The 20,212-nt window shown below is 37.6% G+C and overlaps 1 protein-coding gene across 1 annotated transcript in view; it reads left to right on the top strand.

Moving 5' to 3' along the window:
- Positions 1–20,212, top strand: part of GLUD1 (glutamate dehydrogenase 1) — a 43,781-nt gene that overhangs the window by 12,025 nt on the left and 11,544 nt on the right. Inside the window, exons 2-5 of the mRNA XM_017679691.3 lie at positions 4,900–4,980; positions 5,521–5,576; positions 6,390–6,453; positions 10,551–10,645. Coding sequence (XP_017535180.2) covers positions 4,900–4,980; positions 5,521–5,576; positions 6,390–6,453; positions 10,551–10,645 — 296 coding nt within the window. The remainder of the gene's footprint in view (positions 1–4,899; positions 4,981–5,520; positions 5,577–6,389; positions 6,454–10,550; positions 10,646–20,212) is intronic.

The following is a 20,212-nucleotide window of genomic DNA, read 5'->3' as shown; positions in this document are numbered from 1 at the left end:
TTGGCAGTCATACTCATAGGTGTCCACTGTGGTTAAGAATTTTCAGGTATATTCTTAGTAACTATCTTTGGTTTCCAATCCCAGAGAATGAAGAGCAGCTACTGTTCCCTTAGGTGTGAGTAACTCCTATATTACTGGAGTTTGTTTTGTCTCAAGCTTTGGTATTTTACTTGTAGGTATACTTTGAGATTTTTTTTTAAGACTAATCATTTAAGTAACACTGTACTAAAGTTATCTGCCAACTTCCAGAAGTAAAAACATTTCTATATCATTGATTATATAGAAAATTAAAATGAAAAAATGTATTTCTTCTTTATCCCAGGCAGTACCACCTGCATTCATTTCTGGGTCCCTCTTTGCCACACTGTTAGCTGCTCCAGGGCTTGTCTCCCTGGTTCTTCTGCTACTCACCTTAAAGCTTCAGTTCACTGGAAGTCTTCATTGGTTTATAGCCTGCAGAAAATACCTGTAGTGTGGGAGGTAATTTATGTATATGACTACTACTCTTCACTGACTCCCAGTTCAGCTATGTAAATGGATGTTGACTAGGAAAGAAAATTGCACTTCACAAATAAGAATTCCTGGATTCTATCCAGTGGCAGCATGTTTTTTGTTATGCATGCAGAGTTTCTGACATTGATGGCATTCTAGGACATTTTGCAATAAAGTAAATATTTTGTTTACATTGTTCTGTAGAAGTGTGGTCTCTAATTGGCATCTATGTCAGGAATATTAGGATTGCTATCTAATTTTTTTTTATTAAGGTGTGAGTGATACACACTCTTACGAAGGTTTCACACGAAAAAACAATGTGGTCACTACATTTACCCATATTATCAAGTCCCCACATACCCCAATGTAGTCACTGTCCATCAGTGCAGCAAGTTGCCAGAGATCCACTATGTGCCTTTTCTGTGGTACACTGTACTCCCCGTGATCCCCCACACCATGTGCACTAATCATAATATCTCCCAGTCCCCTTTTCCCTCCCTCCCTCCCCACCCACCCTCCCATACCCCTCCCCTTTGGTAACTACTAGTTCATTCTTGGAGTCTGTGAGTCTGCTGCCATTTTGTTCCTTTGGTTTTGTTTCATTGTTATACTTCACAAATGAGGGAAATCATTTGGCATTTGTCTTTCTCTGCCTGGCTTATTTCACTGAGCATAATGTCCTCCAGCTCCATCCATGTTGTTGCAAATGGTAGGATGTGTTTTCTTCTTATGGCTGAATAATACTCCATTGTATATGTGTACCACATCTTCTTTATCCATTCATCTACAGATGGACACTTAGGTTGCTTCCATATCTTGGCTATTGTAAAAAGTGCTGCGATAAGCATACAGGTGCATATGTCTTTTTGAATCTGAGAAGTTGTATTCTTTGGGTATATTCCAAGGAGTGGAATTCCACAGTCAAATGGTATTTCTATTTTTAGTTTTTTGAGGAACCTCCATATTGCTTTCCACAATGGTTGAACTAGCTTACATTCCCGCTAGCAGTGTAGGAGGGTTCCGCTTTCTTCGCATCCTCGCCAGCATTTGTTGTTCTTAGTCTTTTTGATGTTGGCCATCCTTACTGGTGTGAGGCGATATCTCATTGTGATTTTAATTTGCATTTCCCTGATGATTAGTGATGTGGAGTATCTTTTCATGTGTCTGTTGGCCATCTGAATTTCTTCTTTGGAGAACTGTCTCTTCATATCCTCAGCCTATTTTTTAATCGGGTTATTTGCATTTTAGGTGTTGAGGTACGTAAGTTCTTTGCTGTCTAATTTTTAAATGTTACTGTTTTGGTTTCCTACTGAATGCATGAGTTATAAGCACTGGTTAAGTGAAAGTAACTTCCCCCAACTTAAGAAAGCACGGAAAATGAAAATAAGTTACTGCCACAGACTCTGAAAGAGCAGAGCAACAAGAAAATCCTTCGTTATTTGCCACTACCTTGTAATACTTACAATAGCAGGATAACAGTTGAGATTAAAATATCGACCACAGGCAGGCGCTGTGCCAGCTGCCTACACACACTGACCCATGCAATCCTGACCATAAGCCTGAAGAAGTGGTGTCTGTACCTCCCCAGGTTAGCAAGTGTAGACACCCGCAGCAGTTGCCATTGGGCTGGTTTCACTCGGTTAGAAAGTGCTGGACACTGTACCCAACTCAGATGCCTGGTCTAGTCATATGAGGAGCATTTTTATTAATTTTAAAAACATATTTTATCATTTAGACAAAATTTATGTTTTTGTTTTAATTTTTTTTTAAGGTGTCATTGATATACAATCGTTTGCTCAGGTTTCACATGAGCAACACTGTGGTTACTACATTCCCCCCTATTTTTAAGTCCCCACCACATACCCCATCACAGTCACTGCCCATCAACATAGTAAGATGTTATAGAGTCACTACTTGTCTTCTCTGTGCTATACTGCCTTCCCCTTGCCCCCTCTAGATTATGTACACTGATCATAATACCCCTTAATCCCCTTATCCCTCCCTTCCCACCCACTCTCCCCAGCCCCCTTTCCCTTTGGTAACTGTTAGTCCATCTCTGGTTCTGTGAGTCTGCTGCTGTTTTGTTCCTTCAGTTTTTGCTTTGTTGTTATACTCCACAGATGAGGGAAATCATTTGGTACTTGTCTTTCTCCTCCTGGCTTATTTCACTGAGTGTAATACCCTCTAAGAGCTTCATCCATGTTGTTACAAATGGTAGGATTTGTTTTCTTCTTACGGCTGAATAATATTCCATTGTGTGTATGTACCACATCTTCTTTATCCATTCATCTACTGATGGACACGTAGGTTGCTTTCATTTCTTGGCTATTGGAAATAGTGCTGCGATAAACATAGGGGTGCGTATATCTTTTTGAATCTGTGATCCCGTTTTCTTAGGATAAATTCCTAGGAGTGGAATTCCTGGGTCAAATGATACTTACATTTTAAAGAAACAAACGTTTGGTGTGAATGTTACTTACAAATTTGGGGAGTGTTTTTCTGGAGTACTTTATAGGACCTGGTATTTTTGCTTTTTAGTACATTTTAGTCCTTTCATAATATGTATAGACACTTATGGTGAATTGTTTAGAATTATGTAGATCTTAAGAGTTAAGAAATATTCATATATTTACTCATGTTTTTGAGTGCCTACTAAAATAATGCCGTTTTCTGTGTTAGGCACCAAGAATTAAAGCTGGCAACAAAACTATGTCCTTATAGTGTTAACTTGCCAGGTGGGGGAACCAGACAGTAAACAAATATATAATATAAAGTCAGTGGTAAAATATTAAATGAGGTAGAAGAAACTGGACAACAGAATGAGTAAGAGGTGCTGTTTTAAATAGGGTGCTCAGGGAGGGCCTCCTGGAATGAAGACCATTTTAGCAGAGACCTGAGCGAAATGAGAAAGCTGACTATATAGCAACAGCTATCTGCTATATGCTATTAAAGGGGGAGAAAAAGAAAAAATTTCTCATTCTAAAATTTTAACAAGTCAGTGTGTTTCACAAATAATCTGAGAACCCATTATATGCAAGATACAGTTGCTCAAGAGTTCACTTCTAAACATGACCATTTTATTTTTTCAGTAGACCAGAAAAATATGTTCAGCTTCAGAATTTGCTCTTTATGATCATATGTGCAACAGATAAAATATCAAAAATATCATTTATGATAAACATATCATTTCTGTTTAGATAAATGTTTTCTGGAACATAATAAAATGGTTTGGTGTAAATATTACTTACAAATTTGGAGTTTTTAAAACGAGCTTTTAAAAATGACTAGGAGAAGTTTTCTCAAACTGCCAGTCCATGACATGTCCTGTAAGAGATGTCCCTAGGGACTCCCAGTACTTGTGACTCTCAGTGGAAGTTACCCAGGTGCTCCTTCACCACACACAAACCAGTGTCAGGAAGCCCCAAGCAACCTCACTCGGGCTTTCTTGGGATTGAGGCACAATGATCTGTCTACAGAGGATGAAAGGTAGCTCAACCCTGCAAAACTCTGAAGGGTGATGGACCAAGATCCAAAATGAACCAGTGGGCATACCCACTTTCTGCCCTACATCTATCAAACACCTAGTCACTTCTGGGGCATTAAGACTCAAGAGTCTCCTGTCTGCTTGGCCATCTCCATCCTTGCAGAACAAGTGAAGGAAATTGCTCTTCGCCAGGAAGGAGAGATGACTGTCAGCTTCTCACCTCTTGGTGGAAAGACGAACAGTGGGGGAAAGTAGTAACAGGTAAAGATCTCTTTGGGTACACCTGTTTGAAGCCAAAACCTTGATTGAGACCTCTGATATTCAGGTTGTATCTGTCAAAGCTGTTGACTGTCCACTTGCCCATAGTTGTATGCTGTCAGAAAGCAAAATTCTTGAACTTCCTAAATCAAAAAAGTAAAAGAAAAATACAAGGCCTACATTGAGTTAGCTGCCTTCCCAAAAGTGTACAAAACATTCATTTGGAGGTAATTTTTATCTTGTGAAATCATAGTTACTGTTATTTCCCACTGGACTGTAAATTCCTGAGTGAAGGACAGGACTGTGTCTTACCTCTTCTCTTAAGTCCTGAGGATTTCTGCTTGATATTTCTTATCTACTCATACCAGAAAGTAAAAACTGGACTTCTGACTCCCATCTTTTTCTCATCACTATCAGATACTTAAAGTCAAATTCAGTGCTCCTTCTATAGCTCTTCCTGGGTATCTAATAAGCAACTTTGCCTTTGGACTTTTCATACTGACTTTTTATTGTAAGCTACTGTAAGTGTTCTTGAAAATAGCCAGGGTGCAAAATACAAAAAATGTGTACATTTTCAAATTCCAGCAATTGTTTTTAACCTGTCAGAAGGATGTTCCAAATACATCCCTTCTTTCTCACTCTCCCCCTTTTGCAAACACTGCCAGGTATCCGTTACAGCACTGATGTGAGTGTAGATGAAGTAAAAGCTTTGGCTTCTCTGATGACATACAAGTGTGCGGTGGTTGGTAAGTGATCCCCTTTGTTGCTTCCTAATAAGAACTCATTGAGGAAATATGTTTACATACAAGGTTACTTTTAAGATGTTAGAGAAATATACCTTATCAGAACTGATCTTTTTTTAAGTTGTACGGTTTAAGGCTTATGTTATTTTCAATTGGTCTTAATTAAGTTTTGGTCTTTTTTTTTTTTTTAATGGCAAACTTCTTAGAAGAACCAATTAGATTTTCTTTAAGTGTAGTCTTTGTTTAAATCTCCACTCTGTAAATAAGACCGAATAATACTAGAAGTTAAATAAATATGCTATTATATTATAGAAGCAGTAAAGCACACTGATTAAATATACATTATAACTTGCCTAGCCTTGTAATTTCTGTTCACTGGAATTTTAAAGTACAACAGTTTAGAAGAGGTCAATGTGAGTTTGTTTTTTGAATTTTCTGAGAGTAAAGTTTAAATTGTCACACATTTTATAATATTATGTAGTGCTTTCTGCCTTTTTGAATTTTTTATCCTTTATATTGATAACTTTCACCCTGCTTTTTCAGATGTACCATTTGGGGGTGCCAAAGCTGGTGTTAAGATTAATCCCAAGAACTATACCGTAAGTATCAAAGTGACATCTGTGCATATGCACATTTACAAAGGACTTGCAATCACTGGGCTTCTGTGTTTCCCCAAACCAATGAGATTAGTGTTCCCTATTGTTTTCAAAAGGAATGGAAAAACAAGTAAATAATTAACTCTTTGGAAGTTTTGCCATATAAAAGGTTACCTCCCTAACATCATGTCCTTTTTCATTTTCTAAAGGGTACTTGGTTAAAAGGTAATTAATACCTTCATACACTTACGTCCATGTTTATGTTATCATAATATATATAAATAAATATTACATACTACATATAAATATAGTATATATTACTCTAATCTGGAATTTTTATGTTGGGATCTCAAGGTTCTAGTGAAAATGTCTTAACTAAGTTGGTAAAAATCTTATTGTTTATCCTGTCAGTTCCAAGTTAATTTAAGTTAGTTGTTACTGTGCTTTATAGAACCAAATTAACATCTATATGTAGTACCAAAATAATAATATACAAATATTATATATATGATTTTATTCTTTTTAAAATTTGCTATTTAAATGAGAAAATACCATAGGGATTGCTCATAGGGTCCTATATGAATACACAAAGAACGGGAATTGGGATTTGAGTCCTACTTCTACCATCTGTTGTTTCTCATTTCTTGTCTTTAAAATGGAAATGTCTAGTATATGAGCTGTTCTTAGGATTACACAAGAAGATAGGTGGAAGTGTCCTATAAATAGAAAATGTGATACAACTGTTCTGTCTCCACAGGCGGGTTTTCTATCAAATTTTTTTCATTGTTGGTTTTGTTTTCACTTTTTCCTTTACAGGATAATGAATTGGAAAAAATCACAAGGAGGTTCACCATGGAGTTGGCAAAGAAGGGCTTTATTGGTATGTATTGCCATATAGGTCTCCACATTGAGGGGAAACATCTAAAAAGTAATTGTCTTCATTTAAACTCCTGCTCTTATCTGTATGTGTGTGGATAGAGTTGCCCTTTTACTTTGAGAAACAATTCCATAATCAATATAGTGAACATACCTGGGCCAATTTTTGACACATCTCTAATAGAAAAGGTCCAGATTCTCAATATGCAGTGCGAGCACCAGGAGCAGTCACTTCCTCCTCTTCTTGTACAGACATAGTAAAGGTTTTTGATCAATACAGCAGCATTGTACAATAATGTGACATACAGAAAGATTTTAGGAACTAAATAATATCTGTATTATTAACACTTCTTAAATATGTACAAAGCAGTTTTACAATAGTAATTCTGTTGCTCTGAAAGCAGTGAGAAATCTGATGCCTTTTAGAATTGGAAGCTGAAGCTGACCTATTCCTGCAAAGCTGTGGGCCCAGGCTGGGAGGTGGGGAGGCTCCCGCTGATGACTCACTCGGCCATCACTGGCTGATTGTGGGGATTCCTGCTGCTCCTCGTGTTAGGAGAAGCTTTTGCCAAACGGACTAAATTCCTGAGGGTACCGATCTGCACTTGCTGGGTGTTTTTGTCTCATACTGTTATTTTCTGTGTCATATACTTTATGTGAGATGTGAGTATTGTTTTCTGTGATGTATAAACATTTGTCATCTAATGCTTTTCAAGCAAATTAAGTCGTTCTGTAATTTCTTGTTCTAGGATTCTAATTTGTTGTAATAAATAAAATTATTTAATAGAATGTTTGCCCTTTTAATATAAAGACTCAGTAAAATAGGAAAGAAAACCTACTTTTTCTCATTTTCCTGCCCCTGTGTTTTTTCTTTCTCAGTATTTTCCCCACTGTTGACAAGTTCCTATGAACTTAAAATATCTTTTTCTGAAATTTGTCCCTTTATAGGAGAAAAAAAGGCATGAAATAAACTAATATCAAAATAAGTATAAGTAACACTAGAACTTTATTAGACTTGGCCTTTCATCATTAAAACACATTTTGATTCTTGGCATGACTCCTTCAGTTCTACTGTGCAATTTGCTAGTACAGTCACTGTATAGGGGAGCTCTAGTTAACATGAGTTGACTGCCTCCACAGAAATGCCTACTGATTCTGAGATTTGGTTAATTAGAGTCATGTTAAACTTAGTGATAGCTTTCATAAATTTTTATATCTTGTTTCCTCTTAGTTAAAGTCTCAAACATATTTATAGCCTTGAGTGGTCTCAAACTTTATTCAGTTGTATTTATTGCCCATATCTAGAGTACTTATTTTTATCTTGACAAGTACCTTATAGTTCCAAAGTTTAAAGAATGATTCACTGTAACACTGAAAACTTAAAACACTAGCAATTTGACTTCTTTACTTATATTCAAAAGTCTCACTAACCCACACTGCATCTCAGCTGACAGATTGGCCCAGAAAGCTATGCAGCACAAGAGGAAGACGGAAGGTGCTCCTTCTCTCCCTCCAGGGCACAGAGGTAGTCTTGAACAAAACTTTGGGATTGGTGTCATTTCTGTTACTTTCTAACTTCCCTTTCCGAAGAGGGTTTCAGATTGTGAGTTCAACCTGAGCTTGAGTACGTTGTGTATCACATTGTGTGAGTTTAGAACTGGCTTTTCAATTCTTGCAGAAAAGTCAGCGGAGTTAATGATGGGGATTGCATTGTTCTAGACTAGTTTGTAGGGTGATGCTGTCTTAACCACACTGACTGTTTTTCCATTTATTTAGTCTTAAATTTCTTCTATGATGCTTTGTAGTTTTCAGCATACAAGTCTTAATACACTACTTCTGTTAATGTTTATTCATGAGCGTTCTATGCTTTTTGATGCTGTTCTAAGGGATGTTGATCTGTGGTATTTTATTGTGAGATCTTTGATATCAAGGTAATACTGGCCTCATAGAATGAGTTGAGAAATGTTCCATCTTTTTTTTTTTAAGTCTGTGGAAGTTCATTGTTAATTCTGTTGTGAAAGTTTATATAATCACCTTTGTAAACTGTGATGGTGCTGTAATAACTTGATATCTCCATCCTTTACATCCTCTATACCCCCATGTACCAAATGCTCGTGTTGTGTTAGAGGAGTTGTGTTTTTTAGCCAGTTTTTCATCTTATTTATACTATTACGGGATTCAGTGATGGCATTTTAACTTTCCTGAGGGAAGTTATCTGTTTTTAAAAAATGGGCCTTCAGACCTGTTCTCTGTAAGCTGCCTCACCTTAGCACGTCTGGACTGATGTTTTTGAGAAGCAAATTATTGTTATACATTTCTGATTTATAAACTATACCTCAAACTTGCTGCTTGCTAATAATAGCCCTTCTCCAGTTGGAATTATTATTCGAGGTAACAAGGTTATTTAGCACTTGATAATGCTAAACAAGTGAAATACTTTTGTAGGTACCTATGGAAGGATTCAGGAGCAATTTGCCATTTATACCTTAGGTGAAAAGCAATGTAATTAAACATCTGTACAAACCTTCAGATAAAGTACGTCATGCTAAAGGAATGGGCAGCAAATGGGAATAGTACAACCTGTTTGTCAGAGGATGATGCCAGAATGTTGTATTTATTGCCCATGTCTAGAGTACATCCAGCTTAATTTTATCTTGGTCCTTCTGCACAGGAGAGTTGTGTGGGGTGAGAGTGGGTTTGGAGAGGTTAGACCTCATGAGGATTTATAAGATGCTGAGGGGAAAGGGCATGAAGGCATAGGGTTACAGATTGGGTGGGGATGGGCCAGGGGTCTACAGAGTAAACCTTGACCATTTTACACCAGCCAGTCTCACACCAGCCCTGTGTCCATCATACCACAGCCTGTACAAAGAAGTACATTATATAGGAGCAGTGCCCCTGAAGCACAGAAAAATACTAAAATGTTCCTTACCCTGCCAGTTAAAAAGTAAAAACTGTAGAAAGAACTGGAGTACATCCCTTAGAAAGAACTTTATTTATCTGGGAGACTTAATAGTGTAACTATTTTTAAAGTTGTTTTTCTCTTAAAAGATTATGTGCTTGTATTACACAGTTGAAACTATAGAAAGTTATAAACAAGGCTGAAATCCAAACATAGTGACCAAGCTTGTGTGTCTCTTTGCAAACCTCTGTACATGTATATACACATGAAATGATGTAAATAGGTATCATTCATGTATATTTAGAGAGAAAATTTTATGTAAATGGGAATATATTATACATATTATATGAGATCTGTTTTTTCCATATGTTATGTTATGGTAATGATTCCAAGTCATTTAGGGTGTTATCAATTCTCCCTTTATATGGTTGTATAGTATTTCATTGTGTAGAAATACCATATTTTATTTACTTGACCCACTAGATAATTAGGTTGTTTTTATTGTTACTATTTTTATGGGTGTATGTCTGTATATTCCTGTCTTTACAGATTTGAGTAGGCATCATGTAATTTAAATTTTTATCAGAGATCTCACTGTGGTTGTTAGTATTACTGTTGTCACTGGTATTTGTTGGTGTCTGTGGGCTAACTTCTCATCCTCCTCAAATTTTTTAATTTGCTGTTTCAAGTCCTTAGAATTAAAAGCCAAGGCCTAAAGTGTTATGTACACTGAGTAAGCTTTGAATAATGGGTCAAAGCAACATTCTGCATGGGTGAAATTACCATGAGGCTTACACCCACAGAAAGTAGTATGTTATCGTGCAGCCCCATACACCTACACTCCCTAACCACAGCAGTCCTCTATATGTAGGGTGAGATGGTACTGCTATCTCTGATTGCAGTTCAAGAAACTGAAATCAAGAGAGGCTAAACTGATTGGCCTATGCTCGCACACTCAGAAGCCTTGTATCTGTAACGCATAGCTGATTTCCAAACATATAGCAAGTAAAAACATTGTATATAAATTTTCAGTGAAACATGAAATGATTGTTTCTATGACTTCAATTAGTTAGTTACCTAGATGAAAAATAAAGTTTTCTAACCATGGTAGCCTTGTTATTATAGAGAATTACAAGGATCTACATGTTTGAGATAAGTTTATCTTAAAAACTGGGCAATGCCCTTTCCCTGTGCCATAGGTCCTGGTGTTGATGTGCCTGCCCCAGACATGAGCACGGGCGAGCGGGAGATGTCCTGGATTGCTGACACGTATGCTAGCACCATAGGGCACTATGTGAGTACCCACAAACATCCCTGAGGGGCTTCATTTGCTATCTGCAAGAAATAACAGTTAAATTGTGTATATCTTGAAGGGGAGAATTCACTGGGTTTTTCTCCCCACTTTTGATCATATCTTGATTTGCATATATTTTACTTCAGTATCTCTGTTCATAAATCATAAATATAGTGAATGTGGTTGAGCTCTTACTTACATGCCATCCTATCCTGAGCCCTGGGATGGGACTCTCCAAAACAGGTCACCTAAATAAGGCAGAACACATTGTAAGACATAGGAAGGGAAATAAAGCAGCATTCTTTCTCTTTCTTCCCTCAAAGAGCTTTCATTTGCAGAGGAGCTAAGATACAGAAGCAGATAAAGAATGGAGATAGTATAATACAAGGGTGGAGAGGTATGGTGTCTGAAAGAAGGCTGCCTGAAAGAGGTATCTGAGCTTTAAAAATAAGCAGAACTTAAACACACAGAGATTTGGGGGATAAGAGGAAAAACAGTAGAGCTCAGATTGTCTGACAGTAAGGCTTGTTTAGAAAGATAATAGAAGAACAACAAAAATAGTCGTCAAGCCCTAGTGTTTTGGTTTTACTTGCTAGTCAAAGGGGAGCCCTCAGTCCCAACTGTCCCAACTTGCCTTAGGGGACAGTGGGCTGGCGACGGCTTGGCTGAATGGGAGCAGAGATGACTTTCAGTTGGGGTCAGTGTCTGTCCTCATGTCCCAGGAGCCCAAAGGGCTGAAAGAAGCATCAGTGCCTGACAGAGTGGACAGGTCTGGGCTGGATGTGTTACGAAGAAAAAGGATAAGATGGAGTCAGAGAGAACCAGGGGGAGTTCAGCAAGGAGCTCTACTTAAAAGCAGTGCCACTAATACACAAGAAGAAAAAACTACATTCTGTCTTTCAAGGGATGGAACCTTGAAAAACAAACATTTAAAGGGTAAGAACAGAAAGGGAGTTGAAAAACTATTTTAAATATAAACTGATTTTAAAGATATATATGGAGTACCTACTACATGCAAAGTGTTTGATACAGTTGGGATAAATGCTAGGAGTTCCCATACTATGACAAAGAGTAACAGGGTCCTGACCAAGGATTTGGAGGTAAATTCAGAAAAGGCCTCCTGGAAGATGTAACCTTCTGGTCTGCACTCTGAAAGATAAGTAGACGTCAGCTAGTGGGAGGTACGGGGGCGACCGTTGGGAGGCAGAAAGAAGCCCTGGGAAAAGGGCCTAGAATGCAAAAGAGATGAATTCAAGAGACTGAGGGAAGACTATCTTAACCAGCGTAGAAATAGAAAGAGAAAAGGGCTTAAGAGAGGCCAGGAGAGGAAGATCGGGCCTATTTAACACCCTGTAGGTAAGACAGCAGGGACTTCAGTATTTGTCCTGAAATCAGAGAAGCTGGTTCTATGTGAATTGTAGGCTGGTGTGGTACAGCTGCATGTGCGGTACAGCTGCATGTGCATTCTGAGCTTCACTCAGTGCAGTAGGGAAGGAATTCAGGAGCCCAGAAGAGGGGTGATACTGGCCTGTCCTAGAGCCAAAGAGAAATGGATAGACTACAGAGTGATTTAGGGGGAGGCAGGCAGTTGTAAGGCAGGAGGCACTGAGAGCTCCAGACTGTGGGTGTTGGGGGAGGGGTTCTGAGGAGAGAACAGTTCAGCACCTAGAGTGTGTTGGATAGTGAGGTAGAGCCAGGCTGCAAGAGTGTTAAGAGAGGGAGGTCAGGCATGAAAGTAGCCTTCACTTGAGAAAAATGGCACTGGAGAGAAGCAGAGGGAAGACAACTTGAAAGGTGGCCCTTGGCCAGAGAGACAGGGTTTTTTTTTGTTGTTTAGCATGTTGATTGGCTGGAGGCCACAGATCCATCAGTGTGAGTGATAGACGATGCAAGAGAGAGAGGGGATATTGGCCTGAGGTCATAAAGGCCTGATAAAAGTCCCTTTTAGGGTCTAGTGAAAAAGTCAGCATTGGAGAAGAAGAGGACCCATTCTTCCTTTGAGAAGGAGGAAGGGGGGCTGCAGAATCCAGAGGAGGCTTTTAGACATCAGTCTCATTTCCTGAGGTGTGAGTGGGGAGTCATTTCTGTCGTAGTGGGTAGCATGGGCAGAGAGCCTGGATTCTAGAGCTGGCTCCTTCAAGCACCACCTCCAGGACCTGTGGCAAGTGCCTTGAGCTGTGTCTGCCTCAGTTTCCTCATATGTAAAATGACAGTAATAATAGCACCTATGTCATGAGACAGCTGTGAGGATTAAATTAATAATAATATAATGCTCTTAGAAGTGTGTACCCAGCCCTTAGTATGTACAAAAATAAATGCCAGTACTACATCAAGGAAATTGCATAAGTCCCCTAAAGTAAAACAGCAGCAGGAAACACTTAAAAGAATTTCAGTTTTGACTGCTATTCCCAAAAAAGGATGCTTTGCCATGTCACCTTTTTATGTTCAGTGAGCTCTGGGTATGGTCTCTCATTCTTTTTCAGCAAGTCATTACATTGCATAGTGCCAAGTAGTAGGCAGCATGTTGTTATGCATAGTTCATTACCAGTGGTGAAGCAAAAGAAAGTCTTTGAGGCCCTGCCAGGTAAACCTTAGACTATCCTGGTAAAAGTCTTTTCTTCTTAAAATGACAGGAAATCCAAAACCAGGGCCTAAGGTAAGGGAGCCACAGTTTGTTACTTACTTCCAGACAGGAACCTGAACGCACAGCACCTTTCGTCCAGCGCCACCCAGAAGTGCAGGCGTTGTGGGGAGAATAGGAAGTGTTTTCCCTCAGCTTCCAGAACAGTTAGGTATCCTGGGGCACTCGGCACCTAGCACCATGCCTGACTTTAGACAGGATTACTCTCAGCTCCAGCATTTGCATTTTCACTGTTTAAAAAAAAGCATTTGGCACTAGGTGTGCAATTCTGTATTCATAAGTGTTCATTATTCATGAAGAAGGCTGTGGGAAAACTACTAATTCTGTAAATCACCTTATTAGACTGCCTTTTTTTTTTTAACTTTTAGTTTTGTTGGTAATTGTTCAACTAATACAATTATAATTTCTGTAAACTATTTAACAATACAGAAAAAGACCAGGTTACTTTTTAACACATCTAGCTAGAACATACATTGTGGGGAGGGGACATGGTGTGAAATAAGGCATTTTCTCATTTCACATGGGTAGCAAATTGCCTCAACAAGCTTATTAAATAGCCCACACTTCTGCCACTGATTTTTAAATGCTTCCTTCATTTTGTTATTGATTTTCTATATATGAAAGAACTATTTCTAGTTTCTCCTGTCCCACTGATTGATTTGTCTATTCCACACTGTTCTGGCTGCTTCAGTTTATAATATATTTGAAGCCTTAGCAGAGAAACCCTCCTAAGCCCCTTTCTTGTTTTTTTAATTATACTTGTTTCTGAACAAAAAGACATGAAAATTGTCAGTTTAACTCAAACATCATATATTTACTACAAACTAAATATACAACAAATGGAATCCCTGAAAGTGGGATTTCTGGGTAGTGGATATTTTTATTTTGATATGTGGCCCAAATTATCCTGCAAACACCTTAGGTATCTCATAGTCTTTTTTTTTTTTTTAGATACTTTTGTTAATCTACTCTTTTAGGTGAACTTGAGTTTAATGAGTATTATTTTTTAAAGTTCTTTTTTAAAAATGGCATTTTATTGAATTTCTAGCTTGGTGGAAAAATGTCTTTACAACACTGAGTCTTCCCATCCAAGAATACCGTAATGCCTCTTCCTCTCTTAGGCTCTGTTTTGGTGACATGCCTCTGGTCTTTTTTTTTTTTTTTGATGCTTCTTTAGATTTTATTTTTTTATTTTTCTTATTTTGGTATCATTAATATACAATCACATGAGCAACATTGTGTTTACTAGATTCCCCCCATTATCAAGTCCCCACCACACACCCCATTACAGTCACTGTCCAGCAGCATAGTAAGATGCTATAGAATCACTACTTGTCTTCTCTGTGCCATACTGCATATATATGTGTTTGGTAACTTCTTTGTGGCTGCAACCAATCCTCTTTTTTAGTTGTCTAATTAACAAAGAAGGCTTTGTTTTTATAAAACTTCTGGTATTTTTAGACACCCTGGAAAAAAACATTAACCAAAGAGAAGAGCTGATTTCAATTCTACTTGTCTTGAAAATAACTTTGACTATTTCAGTGATTGGAAGATCAAAACTGAAGAATTTAAGGAGTGGAAGTTAAGGTTGAGCAATTTTTTCAAAGGATATTGTCCTTCAATAGCTTTACTTTATATTTTTGTTATTGTGCCTTAAGATGGTTGTTATTATTCTTGATTGAGGGTAACTGTCAAAAAACAAGCCTAACCAACCATTTCTGCTGGATTCTGTTGCTAAGAAATAAAAACCTAGAACTTCGTGAACTATTCTAAGTAGTCTGTGAAATGAGATAATAAAATTACTTCACAAGGTAATTTACGCATTAATGAAATATCAAAGTATGAAAATGCTTAGTAATGGGCCTGGCACACTGTAGCTCTGTGTTTAGTGATCATACTTTTATAGATACAAGAAAACTTCCTTTCTCAAGAGCAGTTGTAAATTTAAAGATTAATTTCATCCATCCCAATATAGTATCAAATGCAGATATGGTACATTACCTTAAAAGAGAGTGATGTTTAATGGCAGAAGAATTCTCTAAAAACAATAAAAAAGTGAAAGAGAAATAAGCATATCTACTGTGCTTTTTTCTTTTGGTATCATTCATATGCAGTCACATGAGCAATATTATGGATACCAGATTCCCCCCAATATCAAGCCCCCACCACATACCCCATTAATCAGCGTAGTAAGATGCTATAGAGTCGCTACTTGTCTTCTCTGTGTTATACTGCCTTCCCCATGGCCCCCCTCCTCCACCATGTTATTTGTGCTAATCATAATACCCCTTATTCCCCTTATCCCTGCCTTCCCACCCACCCTCCCCAGTCCCTTTCCCTTTGGTAACTGTTAGTCCATTTTTGGGTTCTGTGAGTCTGCTGCCGTTTTGTTCCTTCAGTTTTTGCTTTGTTCTTATACTCCACAGAAGAGTGAAATCATTTGGTACTTGTAGTTCTCTGCCTGGCTTATTTCACTGAGCATAATACCCGTTAGCTCTATCCATGTTGTTGCAAATGGTAGGATTTGTTTTCTTCTTATGGCTAAACAATATTCCATTGTGTATATGTACCACATCTTCTTTATCCATTCATCTATTGATGGACACTGAGGTTGCATCCATTCCTTGTCTATTGTAAATAGTGCTGTGATAAACAGGGGTGCATAGGTCTTTTTGAAACTGGGTTTCTGCATTCTTAGGTAAATTCTTAGGAGTGGAATTCCTGGGTCAAATGGTATTTCTATTTTTAGTTTTTTGAGGAACCTTATACTGCTTTCCACAATGGCTGAACTAGCTTCCATTCCCACCAGCAGTATAGGAGGGTTCCCCTTTCTCCACATCCTTGCCAGCATTTGTTGTTCCTAGTCTTTTCTATGTTGGCCATCCTAACTGGTGTGAAATGATATCTCACTGTGGTTTTAATTTGCATTTCCCTGATAATTAGCAATGTGGAGTGTATTTTCATGTACCTGTTGGCCATCTGAAATTCGTCTTTGGAGAATTGTTCATATACTCTGCCCATTTTTTAATAGGGTTATTTGCTTTTTGGATGTTGAAGCGTGTGAATTCTTTATATATTTTGGATGTTAACCCATTGTCAGATATGTCATTAACAAATATATTCTCCCATACTGTAGGATGTCTTTTGTTCTACTGATGTTGTCTTTTGCCATACAGAAAGAAGCTTTTTAGCATGATGTAGTCCCATTTGTTCATTTTTGCTTTTGTTTCCCTTGCCTGAAGAGATGCGTTCAGGAAAAAGTTGGTCATGTTTATATTCAGGAGATTTTTGCCTATGTTGTCTTCTGAGAGTTTTGTGGTTTCATGACTTACATTCAGATCTTTGATCCATTTTGAGTTTACTTTTGTGTATGGGGTTAGACAATGATCCAATTTCATTTCTCTTACATGTAACTACCCAGTTTTGCCAACACCAGCTGTTGAAAAGGCAGGCTGTCATTTACCCATTGTATATTCATGGTTCCTTTATCGTATATTAATTGACCATATATGCTTGGGTTTATATCTGGAATCTCTAGTCTGTTCCATTGGTCCGTGGGTCTGTTCTTGTGCCAGTATTAAATTGTCTTGATTATTGTGGCTGTGTAGGAGAGCTTGAAGTTGGCGGACATAATCCCCCCTGCTTTATTTTTCCTTCTCAGGATTACTTTGGCTATTTGGGGTCTTTTGTGGTACAATATGAATTTTAGAACTACTTGCTCCAGTTTGTTGAAGAATGCTGTTGGTATTTTGATAGGGATTGCATTGAATCTGTAGATTGCTTTAGGCAGGATGGCCATTTTGACAATAATAATTCTTCCTATCCATGACCACAGGATTTGTTTCCATTTATTGGTATCTTCTTTAATTTCTCTCATAAGTGTCTTGTAGTTTCCAGAGTATCGGTCTTTCACTTCCTTGGTTAGATTTATTCCTAGGTATTTTATTCTTTTTGATGCAATTATATATCCTGTTTCTCTTTCTCCTAGTTCATCATTACTGTATAGGAATGCAACAAATTTCTGTGTATTAATTTTATATCCTACAACTTTGCTGAATTCAGATATTAGATCTAGTAGTTTTGGAGTGGATTCTTTAGGGTTTTTATTGACAATATCATGTCATCTGCAAACAGGGACAGTTTAACTTCTTCCTTGCCAGTTGGGATGCCTTTTATTTCTTTGTGTTGTCTGATTGCCAAGTCTAGGACCTCCAGAACTATGTTGAATAATAGTGGAGAGAGTGGGTATCCTTGTCTTTTTCCTGATCTTGAAGGGAAAGTTTTCAGCATCTCGCTGTTAAGTATAATGTTCGCTGTGGGTTTGTCATATGTGGCCTTTATTATGTTGAGGTACTTGCCCTCTATACCCATTTTGTTGAGAGTTTTTATCATGAATGGATGTTGAATTTTGTTGGATGCTTTTTCGGCGTGTATGGAGATGATTATGTGGTTTTTGTCCTTCTTTTAGTTGATGTGGTGGATGATGTTGATAGATTTTAGAATATTGTACCATCCTTGCATCCCTGGAATAAATCCTTCTTGATCATGATGGATGACCTTTTTGATGTATTTTTGAATTTGCTTTGCTAATATTTTGTTGAGTATTTTTGCATCTATGTTTTTCAGGGATATTGGTCTGTAATTTTCTTTTTTGTGGTGTCTTTGCCTGGTTTTGGTATTACAGTGATGCTGACCTTGTAGAATGAGTTTGGGAGTATTGCCTCCTCTTCTACTTTTTGGAAAACTTCAAAGAGGATGGATATTAGGTCTTCACTAAATGTCTGATAAAATTTAGCCGTGAAACCATCTGGTCCATGAGTTTTGTTCTTAGGTAGTTTTTTGATTACCAGTTCAATTTTGTTGCTAGTAATTAGTCTATTCAGATTTTCTGTTTCTTCCTGGGTCAGCCTTGGAAGGTTGTATTTTTCTAGAAAGTTGTCCATTTTTTCTAGGTTATCCACTTTGTTAGCATATAATTTTTCATAGTATTCTCTCATAATTCTTTGTATTTCTGTGGTGTCCATAGTGATTTTTCCTTTCTCATTTCTGATTCTGTTTATGTGTGTTGACTCTTTTTTTCTTGATAAGTCTGGCTAGGGGTTTATCTGTTATATTTTCTCAAAGAACCAGCTCTTGCTTTCATTGATTCTTTTGTTTTATTCTTGATTTATTTCTGCTCTAATCTTTATTATGTCCCTCTTTCTGCTGACTTTGGGTCTCATTTGTTCTTCTTCTAGTTTGGTTAATTGTGAGTTTAAACTGTTCATATGAGATTGTTCTTCTTTCCTGAGGTAGGCCTGTATTGCAATACACTTCCCTCTTATCATGCCTTTGCTGCATCCCACAGATTTTGCGGTGTTGAATAATTGCTGTCATTTGTCTCCATATTTTGCTTGATCTCTGTTTTTATTTGGTCATTGATCCATTGATTATTTAATAGCATTTCATAAGCCTCCATGTGTTTGTGGGCTTTTTCATTTTCCTTGTGTAATTCATTCCTGGTTTCATACCTTTGTGGTCTGAGAAACTGGTTGGTACAATTTCAGTCTTTTTGAATTTACTGAGGCTCTTTTTGTGGCCTAGTGTATGATCTATTCTTGAAAATGTTCCTTGTGCACTTGAGAAGAATGTGTATCCTGTTGCTTTTGGATGGAGTGTTCTGTAGATGTCCATTAAGTCCATCTGTTCTATTGTGTTGTTCAGGGCCTCTGCCTCTTTACTTATTTTCTGTCTGGTTGGTCTGTCCTTTGGAGTGAGTGGTGTGTTGAAGTCTCCTAAAATGAATGCATTGCATTCTATTTCCCCCTTTAATTCTGTTAGGATTTGTTCCACATATGTAGGTGATCCTGTGTTGGGTGCATAGATATTTATAATGGTTATATCCTCTTGTTGGACTGACTCCTTTATCATTATGTAATGTCCTTCTTCGTATATTGTGACTTTCTTTGTTTTGAAGTCTATTTTATCTGGTACAAGTACTGCAACTCCTGCTTTTTTTTCTCTATTTGTTGCATGAAATATCTTTTTCCATCCCTTCACTTTTATTCTGTGTATGTCTTTGGGTTTGAAGTGAGTCTCTTGTAGGTAGCATATAGATGGGTCTTGTTTTTTTTAATCCATTCAGTGACTCTATGTCTTTTGATTGGTGCATGCAGACTGTGATTATCAATAGGTATGTACTTATTGCCACTGCTTTAGATTCGTGATTACCAAAGGTTCAAGGGTAACTTCCTTAATATCTAACAGTCTAACTTAACTCACTCAGTATGCTATTACAAACACAACCTAAAGGTGCTTTTTTTCTTTTGCCTCCTTTTTCTTCCTTCTCCATTCTTTATATATTAAGTATCATATTCTGTACTCTTTGTCTATCCCTTGATTGGCTTTGGGGGTAATTGATTTGATTTTGCATCTTCTTAGTAATTAATTGCTTTACTTTGTTGTGGTTTTATTTCCCCTGGTGACAGCTATTTAGCCTTAGGAATACTTCCATCTAAAGCAGTCCCTTTAGAATACGTTGTAGAGATGGTTTATGGGAGGTAAATTCCCTCAACTTTAGCTTCTCTGGGAATTGTTTAATCCTGCCTTCAAATTTAAATCATAATCTTGCTGGATACAGTATTCTTGGTTTGAGGCCCTTCTGTGTCATTGCATTGAATATATCATGCCATTCCCCTCTGGCCTGTGAGGTTTCTGCTGAGAAGTCTGGTGATAGCCTGATGGGTTTTCCTTTGTGGGTGATCTTTTTTCTCTCTCTGGCTGCTTTTAATACTCTGTCCTTGCCTTTTATCTTTGCCATTTTAATTATTATATGTCTTGGTTTTGTCTTCCTTGGGTCCCTTGTATTGGGAGATCTGTGCAACTCCATGGCCTGAGAGACTATCTCCTTACCCAGATTGGGGAAGTTTTCAGCAATTACCTCCTCA

The sequence above is a fragment of the Manis javanica genome, chromosome 7, assembly GCF_040802235.1.
Source record: "Manis javanica isolate MJ-LG chromosome 7, MJ_LKY, whole genome shotgun sequence".
Taxonomy (NCBI): domain Eukaryota; kingdom Metazoa; phylum Chordata; class Mammalia; order Pholidota; family Manidae; genus Manis; species Manis javanica.
Note: the sequence above shows the minus strand (reverse complement) of the source record. Positions and strands in the feature narration are given on the sequence as shown.